General features: G+C 48.9%; 1 protein-coding gene across 3 annotated transcripts in view; it reads left to right on the plus strand.

Annotated features, from left to right (window-relative positions):
- ATF3 (activating transcription factor 3) overlaps positions 1–25031 on the plus strand; it is a 50145-nt gene extending 25114 nt beyond the window's left edge. Inside the window, exons 1-4 of one of the 3 annotated variants that reach the window (XM_035010507.1) lie at positions 12623–12822; positions 18910–19153; positions 22054–22161; positions 23591–25031. In XM_035010507.1, the coding sequence (XP_034866398.1) occupies positions 18914–19153; positions 22054–22161; positions 23591–23788 (546 nt within the window). In that variant the 5' untranslated portion in view covers positions 12623–12822; positions 18910–18913 and the 3' untranslated portion in view covers positions 23789–25031. Of the gene's footprint in view, positions 1–12622; positions 12823–18909; positions 19154–22053; positions 22162–23590 lie in introns of those variants that run through there. The other 2 variants (XM_035010508.1, XM_035010509.1) reach the window with 2 other exon arrangements.
- The last annotated feature ends 1235 nt before the right edge of the window (positions 25032–26266 follow it).

A 26266-nucleotide genomic window follows, 5' to 3' on the forward strand; every position in this document is an offset into this window, starting at 1 on the left:
ATAGATAGATAGATAGATAGATAGATAGATAGATAGATAGATAGATATGACCACTACCATCCCCTTATCAGCCCTTCAAGGTAAGTCTTACTATCTCCATTTTCAATGTCCCAGGCCAACAAGTATCCAAGCTGGGACTCTTGTGCCTCCCAGAGCCATCCTGTTAGCACAGATTCCTTGATTAACACAGAAGGAATCTGACCCTCAGAAGAGGCCCCAAGGTTATTCGGTTAGTACAGAACCAGGACCTGAACCCAAAATCTATGCCATTTCCACTTACCCAATTTCTCAATTCAAGATGAATACCCTTTGGATTTCTTTCTATTTTGTTGATGTCAGTCAATGCCAGGGTTAGCAGGACAAAAACAATTTGAGTTTATTGAGAAGCAATAAGTTATTCCATTCCCCACCTTAGAACTACTTTATTTTTCCCTGTATCCCATCTCAGTCCCTGGAACATGGTAGGCATTCAGTAAGTGCTTGATACACTTAATTAAGCCAGGATTTGATGTGGATAGAATCTCAGTCCTTAGTATCTTTCAGTGGCAGTACTGGAAAAAAGTAGGAAGCTATACCCTTTGAAAGACACAGGATGGGGCGCCTGGGTGGCTCAGTTGGTTAAGCGACTGCCTTCGGCTCAGGTCATGATCCTGGAGTCCCGGGATCGAGTCCCGCATCGAGCTCCCTGCTCGGCGGGGAGTCTGCTTCTCCCTCTGGCCCTCCCCCCTCTCATGCTCTCTCTATCTCATTCTCTCTCTCAAATAAATAAATAAAATCTTAAAAAAAAAAAAAGACACGGGATGATACTAGTTTTTATCTTCATTATAATATAAAATTTATGCTTTTATCTTTTAAGAATTAACATGCTCCATTGTAAGAAAGTTAAATAATTCAGATATATATATAAAGAGAAGGGGAAAAAATTACCCACCTGTATTTCCACCAACCTGAACAAAGCACTTTCAATATTTTATGGCAATTTATTCTTTTTTCCTCTATTCATGTATTTTATTATTTATAGTTTTTATTGAGTTGTGACTGTTCTGTATTTACAATATATGTGTCTTGCCTTTTTAAACTTACATTATCCTTATAGCATTCCCTAAGTTATAAGCTCTTTTTAAGCATCTTTTTAAACAGGGACATGGCATTGAAAAAATGAGCATCTACTTTATCAATTCTCAATTATGCCTGGCTAGGGATCACTGACTTCTCCTGGTTCTTTGATGGCCACTCCATTGCTAATTAGCCACTTTATCAGAAAGCTAGCTGGGGTCAACATTATTATTTTTGTATTAAGACTTAATTTTTTTAGAGCAATTTTAGGTTCACAACAGAGGAAGGAAGGTACACAGATTTCCCATATACCCCTTGGCCCCACACATGCACAGCCTCCCCCATTGTCAACATTCCTCCATCAGAGTGATATATTTGTTATAATTGAGGAATTCACTCTGACACATCATAATCACCCAACATCCATAATTTACATCCAGGGTTCACTCTTGGTGTCATACATTCTGTGGATTTGGACAAATATATAATGACATCAATCCTTCATCACAGTATCATATACAGTATTTCACTGTCCTAAAAATCCTCTGCCTATCCATTCCCCTGACTTCCTACACACACACACACACACACACACCCAACTCCTAGCCACTACTGATCTTTTTACTGCCTCCATAGTTTTGCCTTTTCCAGAATGTCATATAGTTAGAATCATACAGTATGTAGTTTTTTCAGATTGGCTTCTTTCTCTTAGTAATAGTATTTAAGGTCATCCATGGCTTTCCATGGCTTGATAGTTCATTTCTTTTTTTTTTTTTAAAGATTTTATTTATTTATTTGACAGAGAGAGACACAGCGAGAAAGGGAACACAAGCAAGGGGAGTGGCAGAGGGAGGGGGAGAAGCAGGCTCCCACCGAGCAGGGAGCCTGATGCGGGGCTCTATCCCAGGACCCCGGGATCATGACCTGAGCTGAAGGCAGCCGCTTAACCGACTGAGCCACCCAGGCACCCCAGCTCATTTCTTTTTAGTGCTGAATAATATTCCGTTGTCGGATGTATCACAGTGTATCACAGTTTTTATCCATTCACCTACTGAAGGACAGCTTGGTCGGTTCCAAGTTTTGGCAACTATGAATACGCTATAAACATCCAGGGTGGGGGTGGGGAATAAAACTATCCACGGGCAGGTTTTTGTGTGGACAGGTTTTTCAACTTATTTGGGTAAATACCAAGGAGTGGGATTGCTAGATTGTATGGTGAGAGCATGTTTGGTTTTTTCAGAAACCACCAAACTATCTTCCAAAGTGGCTGTAACATTTTGCTTTCCCACCAGCAATGAATGAGAAATCCTGTTGACCCACATCTTCACCAGCATTTGGTGTTGTCAGTGTTCCACATTTTGGCCATTCTAATAGCTGTATAATTGTACCTAATTAATGATTTAATTTGCATTTCCCTGATGATATATGACACGGGACATCTCTTCATATACTTACTTGCCATCTGAATAGCTGCTTTGGTGAGGTGGCTGCTAAGGTCTTTCTCCCATTTTTTAAAATTGGGTTGTTTGTTTTCTTATTGTTGAATTGGTGCCTATATCATTGGCAAAAGCCTGAGGGAAAACAGAGGGAAGCTGTGGAACCAGTGGAGGCAGATTTGCATGGTACTTGGTAATTAATAGTAAGTTGCCAATAATCCAGAACAGGCTACATTAACCCCAACATTGAGCCCTAGGGCCCAGCTTGGCTACCCTTCCTCCTTCTCTCCCCTAAGTCTTTCTGTCATTTTGATGTTCCCAACATGCCTATGCCGGGGCCCTCCCTTCTTAGACATCCTACTGCTAAAAACAGTCCCCAGATGACCCCACTAGCCTCTGCCCTTAGGACCTACAATACCAATCAGCCCCCTCCTCGCCCCCTCACAACTCTCTGCCCCTCTTTGTCTGTCCTGACACCAAGCTGCTGCCAAAATCCAAAGGCAGCTGCCTGGAAGTTTCCCCAAATCGTCCTCTCCTGTTCCCTCACTGACTCCACCTCAGTTCAGGCATCACGGTTTCACGCCCAAAGCCTACCAGGCACCTGCTGAGGACACTAGTAAAGGGGGGGGGCAGCCCCCAAAATGTGATAAGCTCAGCTTTAGTGAAAGAATCTTGCATTTTGCAATGAAAAGATCTATTTTACTTTCGGCATTATGTTTTGTGAATAACTGTTACTGTGAATGAACAACATGTTGAGAGGGAGGTCACCATCAGCTTCTCAGTTCATGTGGCCTTCGATGGTGTCACATGACCAGTGTTGCAGCTTCCCGACATCCCCCCCCTCCCGCCCCCCGCCGCCTCCATCACCCAGTCCTCCCTCAGCCCTGCCCCGGTGCTCTTCCTAAACGCGTGTTTGTGTCCATCCACTGCCGAGAGACCCTGTGACCCACGCCTGCCCTTTGTCCCTAGGACACCATCCAAACTGATTATTACAACCTTCAAGACCTATTAGTGTGTTCTCCCCTGCTTCCTCCCCAACTCCCCCTCTCCTCCCACACGCCCCTGCTCAGTAGCTGCCTTGCCCTTCTCCAAACATGCTACATTCACAATTCTATATTTTCACTCATTGCATGCACATTTTTGGTGGGGCCAGCACGTGCCGGGACCGGTGTGGGGGGGCTGGGAATGAGCATAGAGATGAGCAGGGCACAGCCCCCACCTTCCTGGCACCCAGAGCATCTGCATATGCTTCTCTTTATGCCTGGAATGCCTTCCCTCCTCTTCTGCCCAGAAAATGCTCAGCCTTCAACATCCAGCTCAAAAGTCACTTCATCCATCAGCCTTTGCCAGCTCTCCCGGGCAGAGCCGTCCTGCCCCACTTTTGCCCTTACTATATCAGCCTGTAAACTACCTGGGGTCAAAGTCTGTCTCCCCCTGAGCTGTGAGCACTTGCAGGGCAGGGAAGATTCACTGTGTATCTGTAGCGCTGGACACAGTACCTAGCATACACTAAGTGCTCATTAAATGCTTGCAGAATAATATATATCTACATATAACATATACATGACACCTGCTATTGCTGGATACTGTTTCAAGTACGTTAATTGGCCACCTAGACACGATTTAAAACTCCTTAAGGACAAGGAATGCTCTTCTATTGCCCTTGTAACCCCAAGGTGTCTACACATAGTGCTGAGAGCAGGATCTGGCAATAAGACACATTTGAAGAATTGACAGATAGGTATAAACTCACCGGAGTGACTCACTCTGCCCTCAGCCACTCCAGTTTCAAGTACAAGTTCATCATCGGATGATTTCAGTTCATCATATTTTGGGAAACGGAATAAAAGTCCAAAAAGCCCTACTCAGTTTACTCAGTCAATAGCAGGGCTTATGTTTGTGGTTAAAGCAAATTACGGAATAATTGCAAATTTGGCAGACAGGATAGTATCACAGAGGGCACAGGGATGTGGGATTTGTCAAGTGAGAATCTTCTGGGGCTTTGGGTAAGTCAATTCTAGAAGGTTCCATGCATTTAACAAGACTTTGGTAAAGGAATGGTGCCCATTTTCAACAAGGGAAGCAAGGCTAGAGAAAACTGTGTACGTGTAAAGCTCTCTAAGATCTGGAGGATGGTACAGCTTAATAGATGTTTTCAAAGAAGCCAGTGTTTGAATCAAGTGCCTATGAGCAATTTTCTTAAGGTTTCTGAGCTTTGGTTTCCTCATCTGTAAAACTGAAATCATGATACCTACCTCACAGGGTTATTATAAAGATGAAATAAGATACTCAGTATTTTTAAAAGTGCTTACCATTGTGTCTGGCATGTAGTATGTGCTCAGTAAATAGTAATTACTAAATATGACCTGGCCTCACACTGATTTTTTTTAAATCTGTTTTAAAATCATTCAGTCAGCCTGAGAGCTAGAGCTTTCCTTTGGAGTCTAGACGTTCCTAATGCATCAGAGTTTTTGTGACTTGTTAGCTTCCAGGGTAAGGCGGGAGAAAGGAAAAGAGTCACATTTATTGAATCCCTCCTACGTGGAAGACTTGAGGGTGTGTTGTTCTTTAATCCTTGGGTATCATTTTGTACAACTGATATTGTCCTCATTTTACAGGAGAAACTGAGGTTTCAGGACCCACCCAAAGCCAAATAGGAGGTGGCAGTGGAGAGATGTGAACCCAGTTCGGAGTGCCTGTCCAAGGCTCGTTTCTGCCATTTCTGGCTCCTACCCCGGCTGCTCACCTTTTCAGCTCGAGGGATGCTGCGCACGGCCACTCCCTAGCACAGGATGCCCCTGAAATGTTCTCTGTGGCTCTCACAGTCAGCTTTCTTCACCTTGGCCCCAATCTTGGCAAGGAGAGCATCTCCCAGGACAGGGGGCAGAAAGGGGGCTCAGAAGCCTGGCTGCTAAGCTTCCTTTCAGTGTTAAGAATTGATGATCCTGAGACCATGGAGAACCACTCTTCCTCTCTTAGCTCCATTTCCCCAAAATCAAATGAGGACACCGAACCACATCAGAGCTTCCCAAGATTTCCCATGAACGCTTGCCAAGAGGCGGTAGGTGTTATGGGTAAGCACCCAGATGGGAGCAATTACTTACCCTCTCTGTGCCTCTGTGCCCTCGTCCATAAAATGAGGATGTTCACAGTATTTACATCATAGGGTTGTTCTGAGGATTAATAGCAGTAAGTATATGTAAAGGGCTTAGCTCAGTCGGAACACAGTGAGTGCTACGTAACAGCTTTTGCTGATATTATATTACACTTCAAGGCAGAAGAGACGGCACTAATCCCATCCCCACTTCTGGGTCCTAGGAATGTAACTTTCCATGGCCCATCCCACGCCCAAAATGTATCTGATATCTTCTCCCTTTCCTTAAAAATTCTTGTGTGACTTATATTTAAACTCAACATATCCATATTTGTTTAACATAAAATAATAAAGCACTTCTTTTTTTAAGATTTATTTATTTTTATTTTAGAGAGAGAGAGAGTGGGGGCAGGACAGAGGGAGAGGGAGAGGGAGAGGGAGAGAATCTCAAGCAGACTCCCTGCTGATCGTGGAGGAAAACACACCAAAATGCTAACAGTGTTTAGACTATGGGTACTTTTTTTTCTCTTGCCCATTTCCCAAATGTTATAATGGTTATATATATACATATAACGGTTTATAATGGTGATAGATAGATGATAGATAGATAGATAGATAGATAGATAGATAGATAGATAGATAGACAGACTCTGAGATCATGACCTGAGCTGAAACCGCTGCTTAACTGATTGAGCCACCTAGGCGCCCCAAAATAATGAAGCGCTTATTAACACAGACACTCCAGCAAGACCTCTTCTGCTTACCTCCTGGCTCTGGTGCACAAGGGTGTACCCATGTGCAGGCTCATGCCCAGTGTGATGGAAGTAGATGACTTCCGGGGTCCCTTTGCCACTGGGGTCTTCTACTTTGGAGAATCAGCACCACCAGACTCCAGGAACATGCGCTGGGGGCCACCTACCTGGTATCACCCAGGTCATCCTTGCTGCCAAGCTAGCACAGAGATTCCAGAGGTTAAGCCCCAGTGGACAAATGGCCCAGAAGGCACAGGCTGAAGCACGGCTCCGGCTGGTCCCCCTCCATACCACTCAGCCACCCATGCTGCAGACTGGATTTTCTGTTCGAAGGTGGACAAACAGAAACTAAAAGGGAATGGGTAGGTAGAGAGCAGAAGAATTAAAGCAGATACTCCACAGGGAAAAGTACCTGCAGGACTCATTTGTTTGTTTGTTTGTTTGTTTGGATGTTAAGAAGCAAGGAAAAATGAGCAGATGGACACAATTACTGGGGGTCCTTCCAGCTTCCACTATGCCCTGTGTGGCCCTTGAAGATAGAAATCAAGACCCCTTTCTGAACTCCATTTAAGCAACAGGAGCAATGATGGAATTTGATACCCCTTTCCCCATAATAAAGATTTAAATTTGTAATAGCATTCTAGCAAAATATCGGGAACACCTTAAATGCTAAAATGGGGGAAATGACTAAGTAAATCATACTATATCATGGCCATGAAAAATTACATAATAAAAGTGAGGCTAGTCGTTACCTCTGGGAGGTAGAGAGAGGTAGGTATGATCGGGAATAATCACATGGGGGCTTCTCAGTACTTGTGTGGTAGGTTCTTGATGTTCGTTTTATTATTAAAATGGGTATATATGTTCTATATAATCACCTGTATGTATGCTACATTTCACAATAAAATGAACAATTTATTTTTGAGAAGAAAACATTTTGGTAATAAAGACCACATACAATTCACAGGAATAAGCAAAAGAGCAAATTTCAAAGTTGCATGCAATCTCTAACCCAACTATGCTCTTAGAAATCACAGGCATGAAGAAAAATTGGAGGAAAACACACCAAAATGCTAACAGTGTTTAGACTATGGGTACTTTTTTTTCTCTTGCCCATTTCCCAAATGTTATAATGGTTATATATATATATATACATATAACGGTTTATAATGGTGATAGATAGATGATAAATAGATAGATAGATGATAGAAAAGAAAGAAAGAAAAAAGAAGAAGAAAGAAAGAAAGAAAGAAAGAAAGAAAGAAAGAAAGAAAGAAAGAAAGAAAGAAAGAAAGAAAGAAAGAAAGAAAAAAGAAAGAGAAGCTTCCCCATTTAATTATTTTCAGGTCACTCCCACATCTGTTACCTCATTGATTCTTACACACCTCTTTGGGGGAGTCAATGTTAAATAGTTCTGTTTTATAGACTGGAACACAGGTGAAGTGTTTATGACCTGCACTAAGTCACTCAGTTGGCTGGAAGGAAACCTCTGAGTGGATCCCAGGTCTTCTGAGTCCTGTTATCACCCGGTGGCTGGGACTTCATCTTGGACACCCAGGACTCTAGGGTCCCCACTCTTAAATGGGAATAGCTGTTACCTGGACTTTGGTCACATGGTCTAAGGTGGGTGTCTATGGCAGTAGAAGATGGACTACGTACAAGGATGTCCTCAAAGATGCAAACCCCACCTGAAGCGCTCTCACACCCGCTCCTTTCTAGCAAGGCACCAAGTCCATTAGTAAAATTCCCTGGAAATGTGGAGAAAGAGAGAGAGAAAGATCAGTTGTCAGGACCACAGGCTGTGTTTGAGAATCAGGTTGGACAACATTTCTCAACTCTAGTTTTTGGAGAGGAAAAGTGTTTACCGAAATGGGTCTGTCCTTGTGCTATTCAATGTTTCCCTCTTGCCACTTCTTTCCCTCCAGCTCTCTGCGGAGAGGTTGCCAGGGGCTTGCTGTGGACGGCTTCAGCTGGTGTCCATTCAAGACCCTCAGTGCTCAGCCGGGGGCCCCTCACTTCAGAGAAGGTGGGGCCTTAGGGAGAGGGAGTAGCTTGCTCAAGAATACCAAAGGCAGAAACAGACCAGACCCCAAACCCCCTGGTCCCAGCCCAACACACTTTGCACTGGACCAGTGGGAGCTTGAAGTACCACCCTGTGCTGAGGAGAGTGGCAGGTGCATACCCAGAGTTGTGTGGGTAGAGAACCAGGATCTGCTCTCATTGTTTTCTGTATGGAGTCTTATCCCCGCTCCTTTGAAGATGATCATTTCTGGATATAGCTCCACGGCATCCACCACTGTTGCTACTGACTAAAGGGACAGAATGGACTCTAGGAGAGATTCAGGGATTTCCTCTAGAAAGCCCCTCCTGATTCATAATTCATGATACCACCACTGAGGACTGGCTGTGTGCCCCATCCTCAGGGAATCCTCCCAACAAGTTTATGTGTTAGGTGCTGTTACTGGTGCCATTTTCCAGCTCAGCCAAGAGAGGGAGAAATGACTCCTCCAAGATAACACAGCTGCTAAGCGCTGAATCCAGCATTCATGGGCCACCTTCCATGCTTCAGAGTCCCGTATGGGATGCTTCCCTGGTTTTCCTGAGAGGCCCATTTCAGAGAATCTTAAATGAGCAACCCCCACATTCTAACTGACTTTATAGAAAGTGTGGGCTTTGGAAGGCAGAGTAAAGAAGAAAAATCCTCTCCACTCCCTTTCTGTGGTGAAGTAGTGGGTGGAGCCAGGACAGGGTTACTGGTCCCCGGCTGTTCCCCTGATTTTGTGTTGCACTTACCTGTCCAGAGCTCTGTAAGCAAATGCAATCTTGGGGTTTGAAGAAGAATAATGTCATGGGGGGCAGAGTGGGAAGGGACTGTTCCCTGGACTAAGAAACTGCCAAAACCTTTAAATATCCCTTGAACTATTTCTTTTTTTTTTTTTTTTTTTTGGCTCCCTGCAGTGTTTTGGTGTTTAGATTCCGTTGCCACGAGTGGGCTGTTTTTAGCTGCCTAGTTCCGTCCCCTCTGCTTTTAACTTTTTCCCCTTCCTTTCGCACATGCCCCGGCATGAAGTTTCCAATTCTTATCTCAGCAAAACATACTAAGGCTGGTCTGAATGTGGATTCCCTCGGCGGTTCTCCAGCGTGGCACCTCAGCAATATTCACATTTCTGCTTAACCCTCTTCCACTGAGGATGAACCCCCTCCCCGCCCCCCAAAAAACCCCAGCCCCGCGCTTCCTTCTCAGAGGGGGAGGCGTGCTTTGCCCTTGTGTAGAGAAGCATTTTGGTCTGTGGAGCTCTTCTTGCCCCACTTCTAGATGTACAGAGTATGCACGCTAGACATTGGTGGCTTTAACTAAAGTCAGGGTGAAATGAGGACACACAGGACTGAGATATTGATCACTCCCGCAGCAGCCCACACCTTGGGGCTCTTCCCAAACGCGAATCTTTCCCCGTCTCTCTCCAGCTGGGCAGGCATTTCACAGTCCTCCTGGGGGCTGGGGGCAGGGAGTCAAGCAGCCCTAGTTTTTGTTTTCCTTGGATAAGAGTTTCATTCACAAGGGGTGGACTTACTTCTCTGTCAAGATTCTTATCACTTTTAGAGTTTCAGCGGGCCAGGGAAGCAGAGAATGCGAGGCTCACACTTCTGTGACCAGCTGACAGCATTTTCTACCCAGGGGTCACTTGGAGATTCAAAACCAAGACTTATTTGAATGAAACAAGACCAAGAAAAGGGAACGGGAGGCACGATGATAATAAAAATAAACGACTAGGGGTTGTGGACTTCTCTATCGTAATTACCCTTCTCTTGCATTGTTTTGTGGAGGCTGGTCTGGCTGTTTGTTTACCCTACGCCCTAAATTGAATTTCCCCGCAAGGACAGGACTAAACCACAAGTCTGGCTTGGGTGTATTAAAATGTAAACTGGTTAAAGATTACTGTAGGCATTTCACGGAGAGAAAGAAAAAGGGGTGGGTTCACATGTTCTCCTCCATCTCCTTATTTCAATTTATGATGGTGCAATTTATTCCAGAGCAATAGATAAGTAGATATAATACATGCGTAGAAAATCCCAAATAATTTTCATTTAAATGTATAAACGTTCTTCCTTCTGGTCTTGCACTGTTCTAGGGGTTGTGCCGACACGCCCGGGGTTTACTTGCCCGCGCGTCTGCAGGAGGGTGGGGTGAGGGGGGTGTGGGGCTGGGTGCGAGGGGGTGTGGCCGTGGGGGTGGAGGGTGGGGCGCGGAGAGCCGTTACCTGGACGAAAAGTAAAGCAAAAACAACCGCCCCACGCTTCCCGCGCGACGCAGCTGGAAAGCCGCTCAGGTGCAGGACTACATCCTCGAGGATCCTGTGTGGAACCCTGGGCTCCCAGACGGGTTGGGGGCGGGGACGGGGGGGGCTTCCGAGGCTGCCCTCCGAGTTGTCCCGGGCCGGAAGCTTGGTGAGGGGGTGTTCTGGATGAGGTTCGGGCTTGGGGGACAGGAACATGGGTGTGGGGGACCTGCAGTTTCACCCGCAGCTCTGAGGGTCTCTGCCCCAGGCGGCTGGGCAATCGGAGGGGCTGGGGAAACGGACAGATATTCCTCCTGTGTGCAGGACTGTGTGTGTGTGTAAGCGGGGGTGGGGGAGTGGGGGAGGTGGGGACGACCCCTCCATCAGTGCCGACTGTAACAGGTTAGGGGTGCAGGTGCGGGGTGTGTGGCTGCCGGTGAAGCCCGGGCTCCAGAACCCTTCTAGTTCTTACCTCAAATTACCAAACCATGACCTTCGATCGCCTCTCCCAAGAGGCAGGTGGAAGCAGGGGTTTCTGCCCCTAACCGTGCCCCCTGCACCCCACCGGCGCGCGCGGGCCCCCTCCCCTCCCGGGCAGGTTCGAAACTTCGCGAGCCACATTCGCGTCCACGTATATTCGTCCTTGGGCAGTTGAGAAGGTCCCTGGTTCTGCCACTCTCGAAGCCCAGACAGCTGGGGTCGAGGAATCGGAACCCGGAAATCGTTTTTAAGGTTCAAATCCAGTTCTGCTGAAGCTCCAGCTAGTATCTGCGGCCATAGGACCCAACCTTTCCCGACAGCCGGGCTTGAGGGGCGAAGGGATTTCTGCTACGGGGCCTCATTTCGGCTGGCGTCAGTGAGCCCCCACTCCCCGCCGTCCTGTCCCTTCCAATTCCGCTCTGGGGGCAGAAAAACACGTGAAAGGCGAAGATGGGTTTTCCCTAGACGTAGCCTAAGATAGGGTGGCGACCTCCCTCCGCCTGGCCCGCGGGGATCAAAGCACCTTCTCTTTCCTCCTCGCCCTGGCCGCTCGGTTTCAGCCCCACTCTTAGCGCCCAAGTTGCCTCTGATTTTACAGCTCCTCTCATCTCTCCAGGTTGTGTTCGTTTCACTGAGAAACTGCCCGTCAATTTCAAACTCTTTGTGGTTGTTAAAAAATCCTAATCCGCACGGTCCTAGCACCTGCCCTGGCCTCGGAGACGCGCTCCCCGCCGGCCGAGAGACGGTTCCGCTTGTGCGCTGGTGCGGGGTGTGCCTGGGCTGCGGGCTAGGACGCACCGTGCCCGCCGAGCGCTGCCCTCCGCGATTGGGTTAACGCGCGGACTTCTTGCGGGCCAAGCCGCGGAGGTCACCCCCGGCGGGTCACTGTATGGGTTCTCGCAGGAGTCCTTTTGGCACGTCCCCACAGCGGGGACTACCGCTTCTGACCCTACTCTGCCCCCAACTAGAGAAGGCGGCGTTTGGCGGGGGAAGGGGCTCCAGAAAATGACCACGCATTTTAGAGAAAGGTCGTGCCCGCTTCCCAGCCTCACCTACTTTGGGCTGCGGCCAGGCCCCGCCCCTCCATCTTTCCCCCTCCCCCAATCTAGCGGAGGGAGAGATGCCAGCGCAGTGGAGTCATGCCGCTGGCTTGGGCACCATTGGCTCATGCCTGGAACACGCAGCGGCGAGTACGCACATCTGGCTGCCCGCCCGGACGGCTCCGGTCCTGATATGGAGAGAGAGGGTGGGCGGGTGTGTGTCCGAGAGCAAGAGGCCGGGGGAGCGCCGCTCGACCGGCTCCTCCCCGAGCTTGCATCACCAGTTCCCCCCCCCGCTTCGTTTCCCCCTTTGGCCCCTCCTCCATCCCTCCTCCTTGCCCAGCCTAGTTCGGCTGGTTCTCGGGGGAAGTTATTAATAGCATTACGTCAGCCTGGGACTCGTAACCCGGAGTAAACTGGCTCGACGCCAGCCAGAGGGCTATAAAAGGGGTGATGCAACCCGCTCTGAGCCACAGTCGCACGCAGCGAGGCGCGCAGTGCCCAACGCTGTCCCGGCGCAGCCGCCCGAACCCGAGCCGACTCGCCCGCCAGCCCGCGCGCCGGCCGTGCGTCCTCGGGGCTCGCCCGTCCGCCCCCCAGACAGACAGCCCGACCCCGCCCCGACCCCGCCCGCCCTCTGGACCCTGGCCGCCGGGAGTGGAGACCGGAGGTGAGCGCCGGAACCGAGTGAGTGAGCGCGGCGAGGGTGGCCCGCTTTCATTCCCTTTGCGCCCCTCTAATAACCAGTCCCGCGACCCCTGCGCCCGTCCCCGATCCGCGCGCCCAGCCTCCGGCTGCGAAAGAACTCTGGCCGAACTTCTCCCAGCCAAAGCTGCTCCTCAGCGCTTCGGAAAGTTTCTCGCAAAGAACTTTCTCTTTTGATTTGGGGCGCGAAAGGGTCCCGGTGACGGAGAGGGCGGACTCCGGCTCCTCCGCCGGCTTCGGAGCCCTGCTCCTCTCCGCCCTGGGCACCTGCTCACCTCTCCCGGAGCGGGCGTGGGGAGGCGGGTGCGCGGGGGTGGCCGAGGCTCTCCCGCTCGCTGTCCCGCTCATCCTTCGCTTCGTCCCGGGCACCGCTGTTGCCAAGCCCAGCCTTCCCGGGCCCCGCGGAGAGGCACCGAGGCCGGGTGCCGGCGGAAGGGCTGCCCCAGGAGCCGGACCGAATGAATGGGAAAGGGACGGGCGAGCGGGGGTCGCGGGCGCGGCCGCTGGGGGTCGCCCTGCGCACCCTGGAGCGCTGCGCCGCGGGACCGCGCGGGAGCCTGGAGCGAAAGTTAGTTGGGATGAGTTTCGAGGTGGCGAGCGTTGCTGTCCTGGGACGGACGGCGGAGAGGGCTCCTGGCACAGGCTGGTGTCCAACCCCTGGGCGGGAGACTTCTTGTCCCAAGGCTCTCACACGCTTTTCTTGCGTACCTGTGACTCTTCCTCCGGCGGGTCCGCGGGTTTCTCTGCCTTTCGTCTACGGAGACCCACCTTGGAGGAAGCAAGGGTACGAATCCAGTGTAGATAATTGAGAGAATGCCTTTGTGGTCTAGTGGCCGGGACCCTGAGAGCTTATACTGAGCTTCGTGTCTTCGAGCCTCAGTTTCCCCAAGTGAGAAAAGTGGGCGCACAGGGCCCGTGCTGGCTGCCTCTGCCTGTTTGGAAGCACCAGGTGGTGGTTGGACCCGATAACCATTAAGGTCCTCTCTGGAAGACGTTTTTCAGATTCCAGGGCGATGTAACTGAAGGAAAGGGGGCCGGTGAGGAGACGTGAATGACTTGAGTGGGGGGGTCTCTGTCTAATGTCACTGACCAGCTTCGGAGGCAATGAAGGGGAAGGGACTTCTCCATGGGGCATGTCTTCCCTTCCTAACGTTCTTTCCATTGCATGGTTCTCCTTCTCTGCTCCCCCACACCCCATTTTCATTTCATCTACTTACTTTCTTTCCTCCTAACCATTTTCTTTTCCCTAATTTTATTACCGAGATCACATATACATCCTTACAAATAGAGGTGTTGCTAAACCCTTGATGGAGCCAGGGGTGAGGAAATGCGGGGTAGAACATTCGGGTGGTCTCCCCCAATGCACCTATTTGTGTGTGGGTGACAGTCCCACCTGCTGGGGGCGGGGGGAGCTCCCCATCTTTAAATGAAGGAGAAATTGTTATTACTGCCCTTCTTGTTTTGTATTTAGTATTTGGTATAGAATAATTCTACAACATATAAACTCTTGCTTTGAGGATATCCTGGACAAACACCGGGGTGGCAGAGGGGTTTGTAGTTATCATCTGGATGGTTTCAGAGACGTGACAGGTAACACTCCAGACTGACAGTGTGGATAGGATATAACACCCAGCACCTGTGGCAGCTGTTGGAGCCTTCCCATCCTTTCTATCTTAACCGCCCTCCCAACCCCCCTCTCCCTCTTGGCCCTTTCTCTCCATTGTTCTCTTTCTTCTGTACTCCCTCCCAGTCTCAATCCTGTCAAAGCCTCCTCTGTGGTGGATACCAGGTTACTAAGACTGCTAACCCCTCATCTCCCTCTATTTTCCATTTGCGTTATTGGTTTGTCCTATCCGTGTTGGATCTCTGTTAATGATGAAGCAAAATGAGCAGTGGGTGAGAGGTCAACAGCTTGGCAAGGGCTGGGCCACTGACCAGCTTTATGGCCTTGGGCAAGTCACTACCTTCCTGGATCTCATGTTAATGGCAAAATGAAGATCTGACTTACGTGCCTCTAATATCGGGTGTTCTATCCCATTATATAGAGCCCATGATTTCTTTCTTTTCAATTGGCTGGGCATGGAACAGGGTCAGTGATTCTAAGTGTTACCCAGCCTAGGAAGGAGGAAGTACATAGCCAGGACACCAGAGAAACTAGAAATGGTTTCATGTGCGAGAACTGGTTATTTCTCAAGTACGTAAGAGCAGTGGAAACAAGCTTTTGCCAGCAAATATATAGTGGGGTAGAACTGACCTGGTGTGTTGGGAGCCCAGGGTCAACCAAAGTGCAAAAGAAGCTATGAATGACCTGAATTTCATTAGGGTTCCAGTTAATTCCTGATTAATGGGGCTAACTTGCATTGACAACAACATTTTGAGTTCCCCTGAAATGAGGAAAGTGGAATCACCGTAATAATGGTTATCCAGCCTGTGTATAAATCCACCATTGTGACTCTTGTATGATCTTGACCACCCTGTGAGGGAAAGGGGGCAGGCAATATTGGTCTCATTTTACAGATAGACTGAGGCCCAGAAAGCGTGAGAGGGTTGTCAATGGGGGCTCAGCTTGTGAGTGGTAGTGAGGGGCCTGTTCTGGAAGCCCCAGCATTACACCAACGATTTTTAGATTGGCCTGGAAAAAGACCAGTATAGGAAGTTAGTGAAAGACCAGTATTGGCTTCGTACACTGTGAGATGTTTTCCGAGCAGCACTTAGGGTGAAGAGATGAAAACTAAAAGTGAAAATTCAACTTAGTTGTAGCTACTAGGAAATAAAATCTGGGAGTTGAATTTCCAGTTAAAGAAATACACGAGTGAAGTTTCACTTTCTTGAAAATGATGAAACCGCCAAAGATATGACATGGTTTCTGATTGGAGATAATGAAGCAAAAGCAAAATGCAGGTTCTTTGTAGTAAGTCTGGACAATTTTAAGATCAGTGTAGAAAGCCAACTCAGAAAATCCCCAAACAGATTTTTTTATTCTTCAACGAGGGGGAATGTTGGCGGGTCTCAACTTTGAGAAAAGTTGTCTGAAGATTTAACTTCATTTTCCTCGTAGGGACACAGCCTGAGTCTGGGCTGAGTCAGACCTTAAGAGAATGAGTCAAGAAGTAACTAGAAAGTATCTCAAGAAATTAAGCTGTAGCAGAATGCAGAGAAAACTCAAATCTCTACAGATGCAACTGCTTTCCTTTCTGAAAGTCTTTTTAGCATTTTTACAACCCGTTTCCATCCCCAAGTAAGCCCACCCAATGCTTGTCATAAAAACATTCCATACCACTGACATTCTTGTTTCTCTCACTGGAACAGCTGACTTTAAGAAGGAAAAAAACCAAGCCCCGAGAGCTCATTAATAAACTTAGCTGGGGGGGTGAAACAGAACTACACTCAACACTGGTGGAATTCAAACTACCCAGGTAGAGGAGAGCCATCCAGTCATCCAAACAAAGGCCAGGCCAGTGGTAGCTCTGAATTCCATCCCTGAACTACTGGGTTTTTAATCAAGTTGGTTAAGGGAGGGAAAACATGAATGCATGGGAGAATCGTAAGCCTCGGGCTTCAGAAGGCTGGTTTCTCAGAGTTTAAAAGCCTGCCAGAGAAGTCTCCTCCCCACATCTGAAGGATAGGATTAAATTGATAGAAGAACCTCGGTTCTGGCTCACGACACAGGGCTTTGGGAAGAGAATTACAGACGTTTCCCAGATTTCTTTGAACACCCAGTGGTGGCGTTGGTTGGCCTGGCATTCTTGCCTCCATCAGTGTATTTCAGACCTTAAGGGGGAGTCAGTTGAGAGGTCAGGGTGATCCATTCCGAAGTGTTTGAGATCACAGAGAGTGACCAGCCACCCTGCCACCGGGACCCCACAGAGCATCTGTCACAGAGCCAGCCGGCCTGGAGGGAACCCCGGGCAGGCCTCGCAGTTGCTTTATATTTTCCAGGACATGTTCATGGTATTACTTTCTCAACTCCTTCCACAAGTCTGGAAAAATGGGTGATTGTCATTAGCCTTCTTTTACAGAGGAGAAAACAGGCACTGGGAGGTATGATGATGATACATGAGTGAGTGGGCCTCAAATCTTGATCATGTAACCCCAGTCTAAGAATTTTTGTGGATAAAAGACCCACTTACGACTCCTGAAATGCAGGCAGCGGCCGGAGTGTGCACGCTGACACAGAAAGATCAGCGGTTCATTGCACAGAGTTCATTGCACAGAGTCTCCTCTCCACCACTTCTGTCCCAGGTCCCCCACCCAGCCCCTGCCATCCCTACCCCGCAAGAAAGGTTTGCTCTGGCATTTTTGTTTTTGCAGTGTAAATAATATTTTATAGTCTATAAGTTCAGGGCATGAGTTCTGGAGTCAAACTTAATCCAAGTCCTGAGGCTGCTTCATACTAACTAACTCTGTGACTTTGGACGAGGTTTAGGTGTAGGACGCTAGTCTAAACCTCAGTTACCTCATCTGTGAAAGGGGGCTAGAACCTAATTGACTGGGTTCTCGTGAGGGTTAAATGAGATAATGCACGTAAGGTTTCTAGTGTGAAGGAGGCACTCGTTAAGTGTTAGTCGCTTGCCAGAGGGCTTCCTGTCGACTAGACTGGGCCAATGACTGCACGCAGCCAGGTTGCAAAGGACGCTCCAGGGCACAGTGTGCCTAGACCGTCCCCATACTCCTCATACCTGGACAACTGACTGCAAGGATGAGGGGACACGGCTGCTGCTGGAGGGAGTGTGTGGCAGGCAGAGATTTATGGGGGGCTCTTCCAAATGGGAACCGTGGAACTATTATGATTTCTACCCTTCACTTTCCTTTCATTGTCCCTTTGGGCTCCCTGGGCTATAGAACGAGAGTGGTAGATGAGACTTCAGAGACCATTTGATTTGACCCCCTCTTTCCCCCTTTCATGTACTCAGTGAGGCAGTCTGCGGGGGTCAGCAGGCCTTGGGGGCAGCTGGTGCCAGGCGCCAGGCCAGCTCTGGGTACAGGAACAGTGAAGACACTCAGTGCCCTGCCGCAGGACCTCTCAGCCATTAGCCAGATGAAGACTGAGACTCAGCCTAGGTCACACTGCTCCTCAGTCCTGGAGCCAGTCCCAGGTTCCCCTCGGTCCCCAGCCCCAGCCTTTCCAGACACCACGGGGCTGAACAACACCCCCAGGAGAGGTCCAAATTCTTAGTTCCTTGCTTTTCTTTTCTCAAGTCTTTTGCTTCAGCGGGCTTAACCTTTTAAGAAGGGGCTACTCGTCCCTTGTGATGTGAATCCCCCGCCCCACCCCTCAGCCCCAGCTCCTGCCAAGCTGGGCTGAAGAAACACACCTGCTGGCTACAGTTACTATCCTCATTCTCATTGACTTGGATCCAACTTCCTGAGGGAGAAGTTTCAGAGATTTATTTGCTAAATTCAAGGGTCCCTGAATCTTTGCTTTTACTTCCATTCACGGATAGATCCATTCAGCTTGATTTCAGATACCTTCCAAGTTTCTTTTCAAAACAGAGACTGAGGGCGCCTGGGTGGCTCAGTTGGTTAAGCGACTGCCTTCGGCTCAGGTCATGATCCTGGAGTCCCTGGATCGAGTCCCGCGTCGGGCTCCCTGCTTGGCTGGGAGCCTGCTTCTCCCTCTGACCCTCCTCCCTCTCATGCTCTCTGTCTCTCATTCTCTCTCTCTCGAATAAATAAATAAATAAATCTTAAAAAAAAAAAAAAAAACAGAAACTGAAAATGGGGTTACATAAAAGTCTCACTGATTTTTTTTTTTTCTTTAAATGCTCTTCCTCTTTCAGGACTGTTTGAGGGTACATTTGCATATACGCGCACCAGCCAAAACTAATAGCTTCTTGACCTCTAGCCTGAAATGCCACCCTTTATAAATTTCAAGTAGGCATTTTATCCACATCACTGAGCTATGTATTTTAAGAACCTGTTTTACTCAAGAGAAGGATGGTGCAAAACGAGAACAACACAGAAGCCTGAGGGGGATACGGCTGGGGTGTTGGGGGCCGCAGATGTGGGGAGACTTGATCCCATGCCCCTAAGTCCCTGAAGTAGTTTGGGTCTCGATATTTCTTTCAGCAAAATGATGCTTCAACATCCAGGCCAGGTCTCTGCCTCAGAAGTCAGTGCGTCTGCCATCGTCCCCTGCCTGTCCCCTCCTGGGTCACTGGTGTTTGAGGATTTTGCTAACCTGACACCCTTTGTCAAGGAAGAGCTGAGGTTCGCCATCCAGAACAAGCACCTCTGTCACCGGATGTCCTCTGCACTGGAGTCAGTCACCGTCAGCGGCAGCCCCCTGGAGATGGCAGTCACGAAAACCGAGGTAGGTGCTCCTCGCGGTGCCCGTTCTTTACGGGCTTCTTCGTCGTACACCCACCAGGCCAGGCGTGCTCCAGGCAGGGCGCTGCTCAGAGTGTGGGGACGGTGTTCGTCACGACGAGGACCCGGGTGGCCAGTGTGGGGAGCCAGGGCCAGCCAGCCTCGCTCACGGCCCTGGCAACAGCTTCTGCTTCGAGTTCACTTGTCTCCGACACTTGCCCTCCTCCCCATCAAGCAACCTTTTATAAGACGCCTGGAGTAACAGACGTGGCGAGAGGTCTGAGAGCTGGGTGCTGGCCATGCAGTGGTGGCTCGAGGACCTCAGAGTGCAGGTCTTGGCTACTTTCTGGGCCTTTCCCTCATGGATAAAAGATGGGAGTGTATCAAGCTTACTTAACTGCTGTGATCACTGTCTTTGGTCAAGGGGTAGCATCATCATCATTGCCTTGTCCGGTACTGGACAGTGCAAGGTGGGCCTTGGGACACGCGAGGAATTTTCTAAAAATTCTCTAAATACCCTGAGATAACAGGATGTAGTGGGAAGTAGTAGGATCCCCATAGAAGAAAGAAAAGCATTTTGCAAGGGTATTTGGAGGGTTCTTCAGAGGAAGAAGCAGATGTCCAATGTAGAGGACATCTGGTGACAGAATATTTCCTGATCTGTGGAAATATTCCTTAGAGCCACCAGACTCATCCACTGATTGTGTGTTTACTAAGTGACCTTCTGATCTTAGGTCAGTTCAACAGGTAGGTTCTCTTACTGGGAAAAGAATGCACCAACGAATCTCCTTGAATATTCAGGTTCCCTTGGTTGCTGTAATTCTTATCTTAAAATAGGATGCTGAGCCTATGAAACCCATGGGCATCCTGTGCACTTGGGCAGCAGGACCCTGTTCCACCAGGTCCCAGTCACCTCTGGGAAGGCAACAAAGTAGAATGAGGCAGTGTGTCCCAGAGAGGACAGAGGATGAGGAGCCAGAGGCCTGGGTTTATACCCAGGCTTTGTAGCCTGCGGGTCTGGTGACCATGAGCTAGTGATGCCTGGGCCTCCGTGGAAGTGCTGCTGCTGACCCCTCCATACCTCATTTCCACAGCACTACGGTCAGGGGCTTGAACTGAATGGTTCTTGAAAGCCTTTTCCATCTCTGACAGTGTACAATTCTGAGATTTGCTCTACTTTGAAGTATTTCCTTGTATGAGAAAACCCCGAATCCTCTCCCCCCTATCTAAAAATATCTGTAGGGTTGTATAGGAAGTACTACAGTTACTGGGTTCTTGATGAAGAATGGTGAGGTTAATAATGATAGTAACTTACCATCATTATTAAGGCTGATTGTATGCTAAACACTGTGCAAAGCATTTTAATTATATATCTATCTATCTAACTATCTATCTATCTAACTTAACTAATTTGACCCTCCTCCCAACCCTATTGGATAGATAAGGTTATTGATCCCATTTTACAAGTGAGGGAAACTGAGGTTCAGAAGAGTATGGTAACTTGCCCAAGGTCTCACAGCTAATAGGTGGTGAAGCTGGGATTCAGAGCCAGTTTAGGTGTTTTTTTTTTTTTTTTAAGATTTTATTTATTTATTTATTTGAGAGAGAAACAGCATGAGAGGGGAGAGGGTCAGAGGGAGAAGCAGGCTCCCCGCTGAGCCGGGAGCCCGATGTGGGACTCGATCCCAGGACTCCGGGACCATGACCTGAGCCGAAGGCAGTCGCTTAACCAACTGAGCCACCCAGGCGCCCCGAGCCAGTTTAGTTTAAACTCAGATGTCTGCCTGTGTGGTCCTGGGGTCCAGGATGTAAAAGGTAGAACTGCCTCTTGCCCTGCTTTCCCCTCGGACTTTGTTTCTCTAAATTGTGAGGCCTTCCGTCTCAGCACAAGCTAAGTCAATGTCGTCGAATCCAAAGGACGAGCAATAAGACAGATCTGAGGTGACTGTTGTGTCCCAGGATTTCTTTGGTTTGAGGTATGGCTCCCTGGCCCTTTCCTGCTGTCCGGAGCAGGGACAGGTGACACGACAAGGTCTGACATTAGCAGTCTAGACCGTCACCCACTCAAGCCCACCCGTGAGTGCCTCATCCCAGCTGGCCTCAGGCCTCTGAGCCAAGCCCAGTGGCTGAATTTTGCAGGTTCCCCATCAGTCCTGAGACAAAGTCAGGGTCAGAGCCAACTTCCAGAGAGGACCAGAACCTAAAGCAGGACAGAGTTTTGTTCTCTGAGGACCCCCACAGCTGACTCGGGGTGGGGCGCAGAGGAAGAGATCGGTCTTTGCTGGATGAATCACTGGTTGCTTCGTGTTCACCGCCCACAGGTGTTACCAAGCCTTGGGCTGATAATGCCACTTTGTTTGGGGAACGCACTTGGGTTCCTCTTTTCCAGGAGCTCCGTGGGCTACTTTTGAGTTCATGAAGGAGGTGTTTCCATGCTCTGGGTGAAGATAGAGGTGAACGGGGTGCCCCTGGGTCTCAAATCAAAGAAGAGGCAGGAGAGAAAAGGTGCTGGGTGATGTTCCTGTGGTCATTCCTGGATCCAGGGGAAAGGACGTAGCTAAGAAACAGAATCTGTTTCCTGCTCCAAATGATTACAGTAGTTACTGATAGTTATCAATATGAATATCCAACTCATTTCAGAATCCAAATGCATTTTTTAAATAAGCTGGATTTTAACTTACTAGTATTGCCAATGTACTTTAACTAGCGATTCTTCGATTTGCATTCTTCGTTCGTGCGTACGTATGGAGAGGTGTCATGCAGGAGGCTGGGACTTGACTTTGTCAGCCCCCCTCACCCGGCGGCTGTCCTGGTTTGCCATTTTGCTGCAAAGAAAGGCAGTGTATTTAAGGTGGGTTGCATTTTTTGCCTCCCATGAAGTGTGCGGTCTCTTGAATTTTATAGGTAGCCCCAGAAGAAGATGAAAGGAAAAAGAGGCGGCGGGAAAGAAATAAGATTGCAGCTGCCAAGTGCCGCAACAAAAAGAAGGAGAAGACAGAGTGCCTGCAGAAAGTGAGTCGTCCCTGGGGCGCCTGGGTGGTGTAGGCGGTTCTGCGTCCGACTCTTAGTTTTAGGTCAGGTCATGATCTCATGGGTCGTGCGATCAAGCATTGAGGCGGGCTGAGTGGGGAGTGGGCTTGAGGATTCTCGCCCTCTGCCCCCCAACTCACTCTGTCTCCAAAATAAACAAGTAAATCTTTAAAAAGAAAGAAAGAAAGAAAGAGAGTCCTCCCTGCCTCACCCCCTCCTCCTGCTCATGCCTGCCCATGACCAACCTCATGTTGCCAGCACGAGGGGAGTCAGAAAGCTCCCTGCCCAGAAGTCTTTTCCCAAGAAGGACATGTAGCCGGTAGCAGAAGGCTGGTGGCTGTAAGAGGGGGGAACAAAGCTGTTAGCGCAAAGGGGACTCTGGATGTAGAAGAAGCAGGTGTGTGAATTAAAAACCACACATTGTCTGCTGCCCAGATTCCCAGCAGTCTTGGCCCGTCCATACACGTCCAGCAGCTTCCAGGCTGCAGGATATGTCAGCCCGGTTAAAGAAGGTTCACTCACCCGTTTTACCGAGAGAAGGAAGCTGCCGGCTCTCAATTGGCTCAATATGAAAAGCCTTTAATTAATCTCTTCAAACAAGTTATTTCCTTAATCTGCAAGCAGTGGTTACACTTTTTTTTTTTTTTTTTTTTTTGCGTTCTGGTGTGTTCTTAACTCTGTCGCCCTTCTCCTCAGCTCATCCCATAGCCCGAGCTCCCTGCTATGTTCCGCCAGCTCCCCTTCTGCAGGGAGAAGCACAGGTGGGACGAGCATCCCTGGGCAGGTGGGGCGGGCTGCGGCACAGTCCTTCCGTGCCTGTGTCCTCTCCCCCAAGTGTGGACAGGCCAGCGCAGAGTCTCCGCCCAGGCTCTGCAGGTCCCCAAGGATTCTGTTGATTGCTTCAGGGAGGCAGTGAAAATGGAGACATTTTGTGTGTTGCCATGTACATTTTTTCTGGGGAGACGAACTTCTCACTGAAATCAGTGACTCACGAAAGACCGAGCACCATGAGTCTGCATTTCTTCCCAGCGCTCGAGGCCCTCGCAGGTCCAGCGGGGCTGTGCATGGGCTATTGGACTCATGCAAAGGATGTCTCTGAGCCGTTGGTTCTACTGCATTTTCATTGCCATGACAGTCACAACCCACCCTCAACCTTGAGTGGAAACTCAAGGGCATCTCTGAAGAAGCCTTCAAGTTCAAAGGCTTCTCCAGGGTCTGGATTCTCCCAGACCTAATGCCGCTGTCCCAGCTTTGTGGGGACGCCATCCCAAGGACCCCAAGCACTCCCTCTCTGCAGGCCATTCCCAACCTCATGAACCCCAACGACGTGTGACCACTGCCACCCCGAGGCCAGCCTCTCTGCACTGGAACCTTGGCTCCATTCCTAATAATTCTGTTGCTTGTTCCCCAGGAGTCAGAGAAGCTGGAGAGCGTGAACGCCGAACTGAAGGCCCAAATCGAGGAGCTCAAGAACGAGAAGCAGCATTTGATATACATGCTCAACCTTCATCGGCCCACGTGTATTGTCCGGGCTCAGAATGGGCGGACTCCAGAAGATGAGAGAAACCTTTTTATCCAACAGATAAAAGAAGGAACATTGCAAAGCTAAGCAGTCATGGTATGGGGGCAACTGGGGAGTCCTCATCGAAACCTTCTACATCCCAAACCCTGAAGCCATTGGAGATCTGACTTCCTGTGCACCTCTCGTGAAGACCCATCGAGGCGGAAGAGCCCTTGGTGACTCAGCTGGGCCTTTCCTCTCTGCACCAGAGTGGACTTTGGACCAGGACAAGGGCATCTTTTTGTCTCAATGCCAGGATTTAGGCCTTAACATTACTGGCTATTCTTGGATGCTGCAGATGGCCCCTGTTCAGGGTCCTGCCCATCTTCTGCCTGGATTCTACCAAAACCAGGACTCTCACCATTAGGACTCATGCTGAAGAAGTGTCTGTACCTTGGGTGGGTGGAGTGGGGCCGCGTCCTGCACTGCCTCGGCCACTCGCAGGGGACACAGAGGGAGAACAGCATTTAACAGCGTTGTACAATGGCCAGGGTTGTGCTTTCTAGCAAACATGCTATTATGTACCGGAATTACTGTGTGCAAAGCGTCTGTGTGAAAGCTAGGCATTGTGCTCTCCTGATGTTTGTTTTGCACAACACCCGGTGTGATTTTCCTCAGATCTGGTTTCTGAGCGTGTGGGGGTGGCGAGCACCATAGGCAGGGTCTTACAGAATGTTGAGGTGGCCAGAAGAGCTTGTCCGCCCCGGGAGAACAGAATTCTGCTGGCGAGCAGGGCAGTTTTGTGTCAACAGAGAAAGCCGCCTTTCCCGTGGAGCCAGGCATTAACGCAAAACTCACGGGCATGACTGCAGGTCCTCTGCCGCAAACCCAGTTATCATGTCACAGGAAGAAAGCAGGAAGTCCAACTTCCAAAGGGCTAGGACTCTCCACTCAGTGACTTAGGTCAGGAGTTATTTCTAGGCCAGAAAAGCCAAAGAATATTCCATTTTCCCTTTCTCGCAGTTGAAAACCACATTCAGTGGAGACAAGTTTGAAGCCAGGTGATGCCCAGGCATTAGCATTATTGGATGTTCGTGGCATTGTTTGTCATGCGGATGTTTGTAGAAATCTGGCCCAGAGCATTTATAGCTGTGAGAGGTCATTCACACTGGCCACAGGACTCTGGCTACTGTCTGTTTAAATTCTGATGTTTCTGTGAAATCCTCAGAGTGTTTAATCCTGTTCAATAGTATCATTACAATTTTCTGTAAGAGAAAATATTACTTATTTATCCTAGTATTCCTAACTTGTCGATATAATAAATACTGGAACCAAGACATGGTGAACTTAAGTGTTGTGCTGGTTTCTGTTACTTGTAAATGGGTTGGTTGTTGAACTCTAGTCATTCCCCACCCCCTCCCTCTCCGTTGAGGGGGAGGGGCGTTTTCGCTTAAAAATTCTCCCCAGGGTCATCCTTTGCTCTTTGGGGTGCCACTGGGCGGGATGGTTGACTTTCCATCCTGTTCCTCAGACTGTGGCATCTGATGCCCAGTTTCTCATTGACAAGCCCCGAAACACAGCGCCAACCAAGTATATCCTTTAGACCAATGTTTGGTGTTAACATAGAGTTTTGATATAAAATCTCAACTATGTTTCTTTGAATGTACAGACGCCTAAAACGTAGACCCGTTGTTCAGCTTGACACTGTACCTTCTGCCGCAGAGCATTTCTTAAAGTATTCACTCGATTACATCCATTATGTCCAAATATGTGTCTGATTATTGCAAGTATGTATTTCACACAGGAGGAAAGAATGGAGGGAGGAAGAGAGGGAGAGAATCACTTTGATAGGTGTGCTAATTCAAAGAAAGGCATTCCACCAAATGGGATTCCTTGGGTCTGGAACAGAGCCAGGCTCCCTTGCTCTTTGCCTGTGCGCACAGGTATCCCTCACAGGCTAGAAATAAAAACTGGCTATTCTGCTACTAATGTCTTCCTTCAGAGAGATACTAGCTTCGTCCAATGTTAAGATTCGTGCACATGAATGGGGAGCCTGGTCCTCTGAACTCCTGTACGGTTCCTTTAAATTAGCACCTGTGATGCCCGTGTCCTGATTTTGCTGCTTTATTTGCACATCAGGGATACTTCCCAGTCTGTAAAGAGCCAATTGGTGGAAGCGCCCCTTGCCACTGCTTTCAGGAGATAATCTATTTTCTTTAAGGGGTTGGGGGGAGAATCCTTGCATTTACCCTCTGTTTGTAGGTGTAGGTGCCACCAATCAGCTGTTAGAAACTCCAGACAGTTCTTAAGCCGCCAAGGACAACAACAATGAATTGGAGAGGAAGGAAGTGGGTGGTGGCAATGGCCAAAAAAATTGATCCGAAAAATACACTGTATATGGTTAGTGGAAAGCACCTTTTACCAAGTGCATTAAAAACAGTTTTGTTTCCTGTGGCCAAGTTTATGTTTTGATACTTTAATAATAATAATAATAATAATAATAATAATAATAAAGGGGCGCCTGGGTGGCTCAGTCGTTAAGCGTCTGCCTTCGGCTCAGGTCATGATCCCAGGGTCCTGGGATCG

This window comes from Mirounga leonina, unplaced genomic scaffold (genome assembly GCF_011800145.1).
Source record: "Mirounga leonina isolate KUSES-001 unplaced genomic scaffold, KU_Mleo_1.0 Mir_154, whole genome shotgun sequence".
NCBI lineage: Eukaryota > Metazoa > Chordata > Mammalia > Carnivora > Phocidae > Mirounga > Mirounga leonina.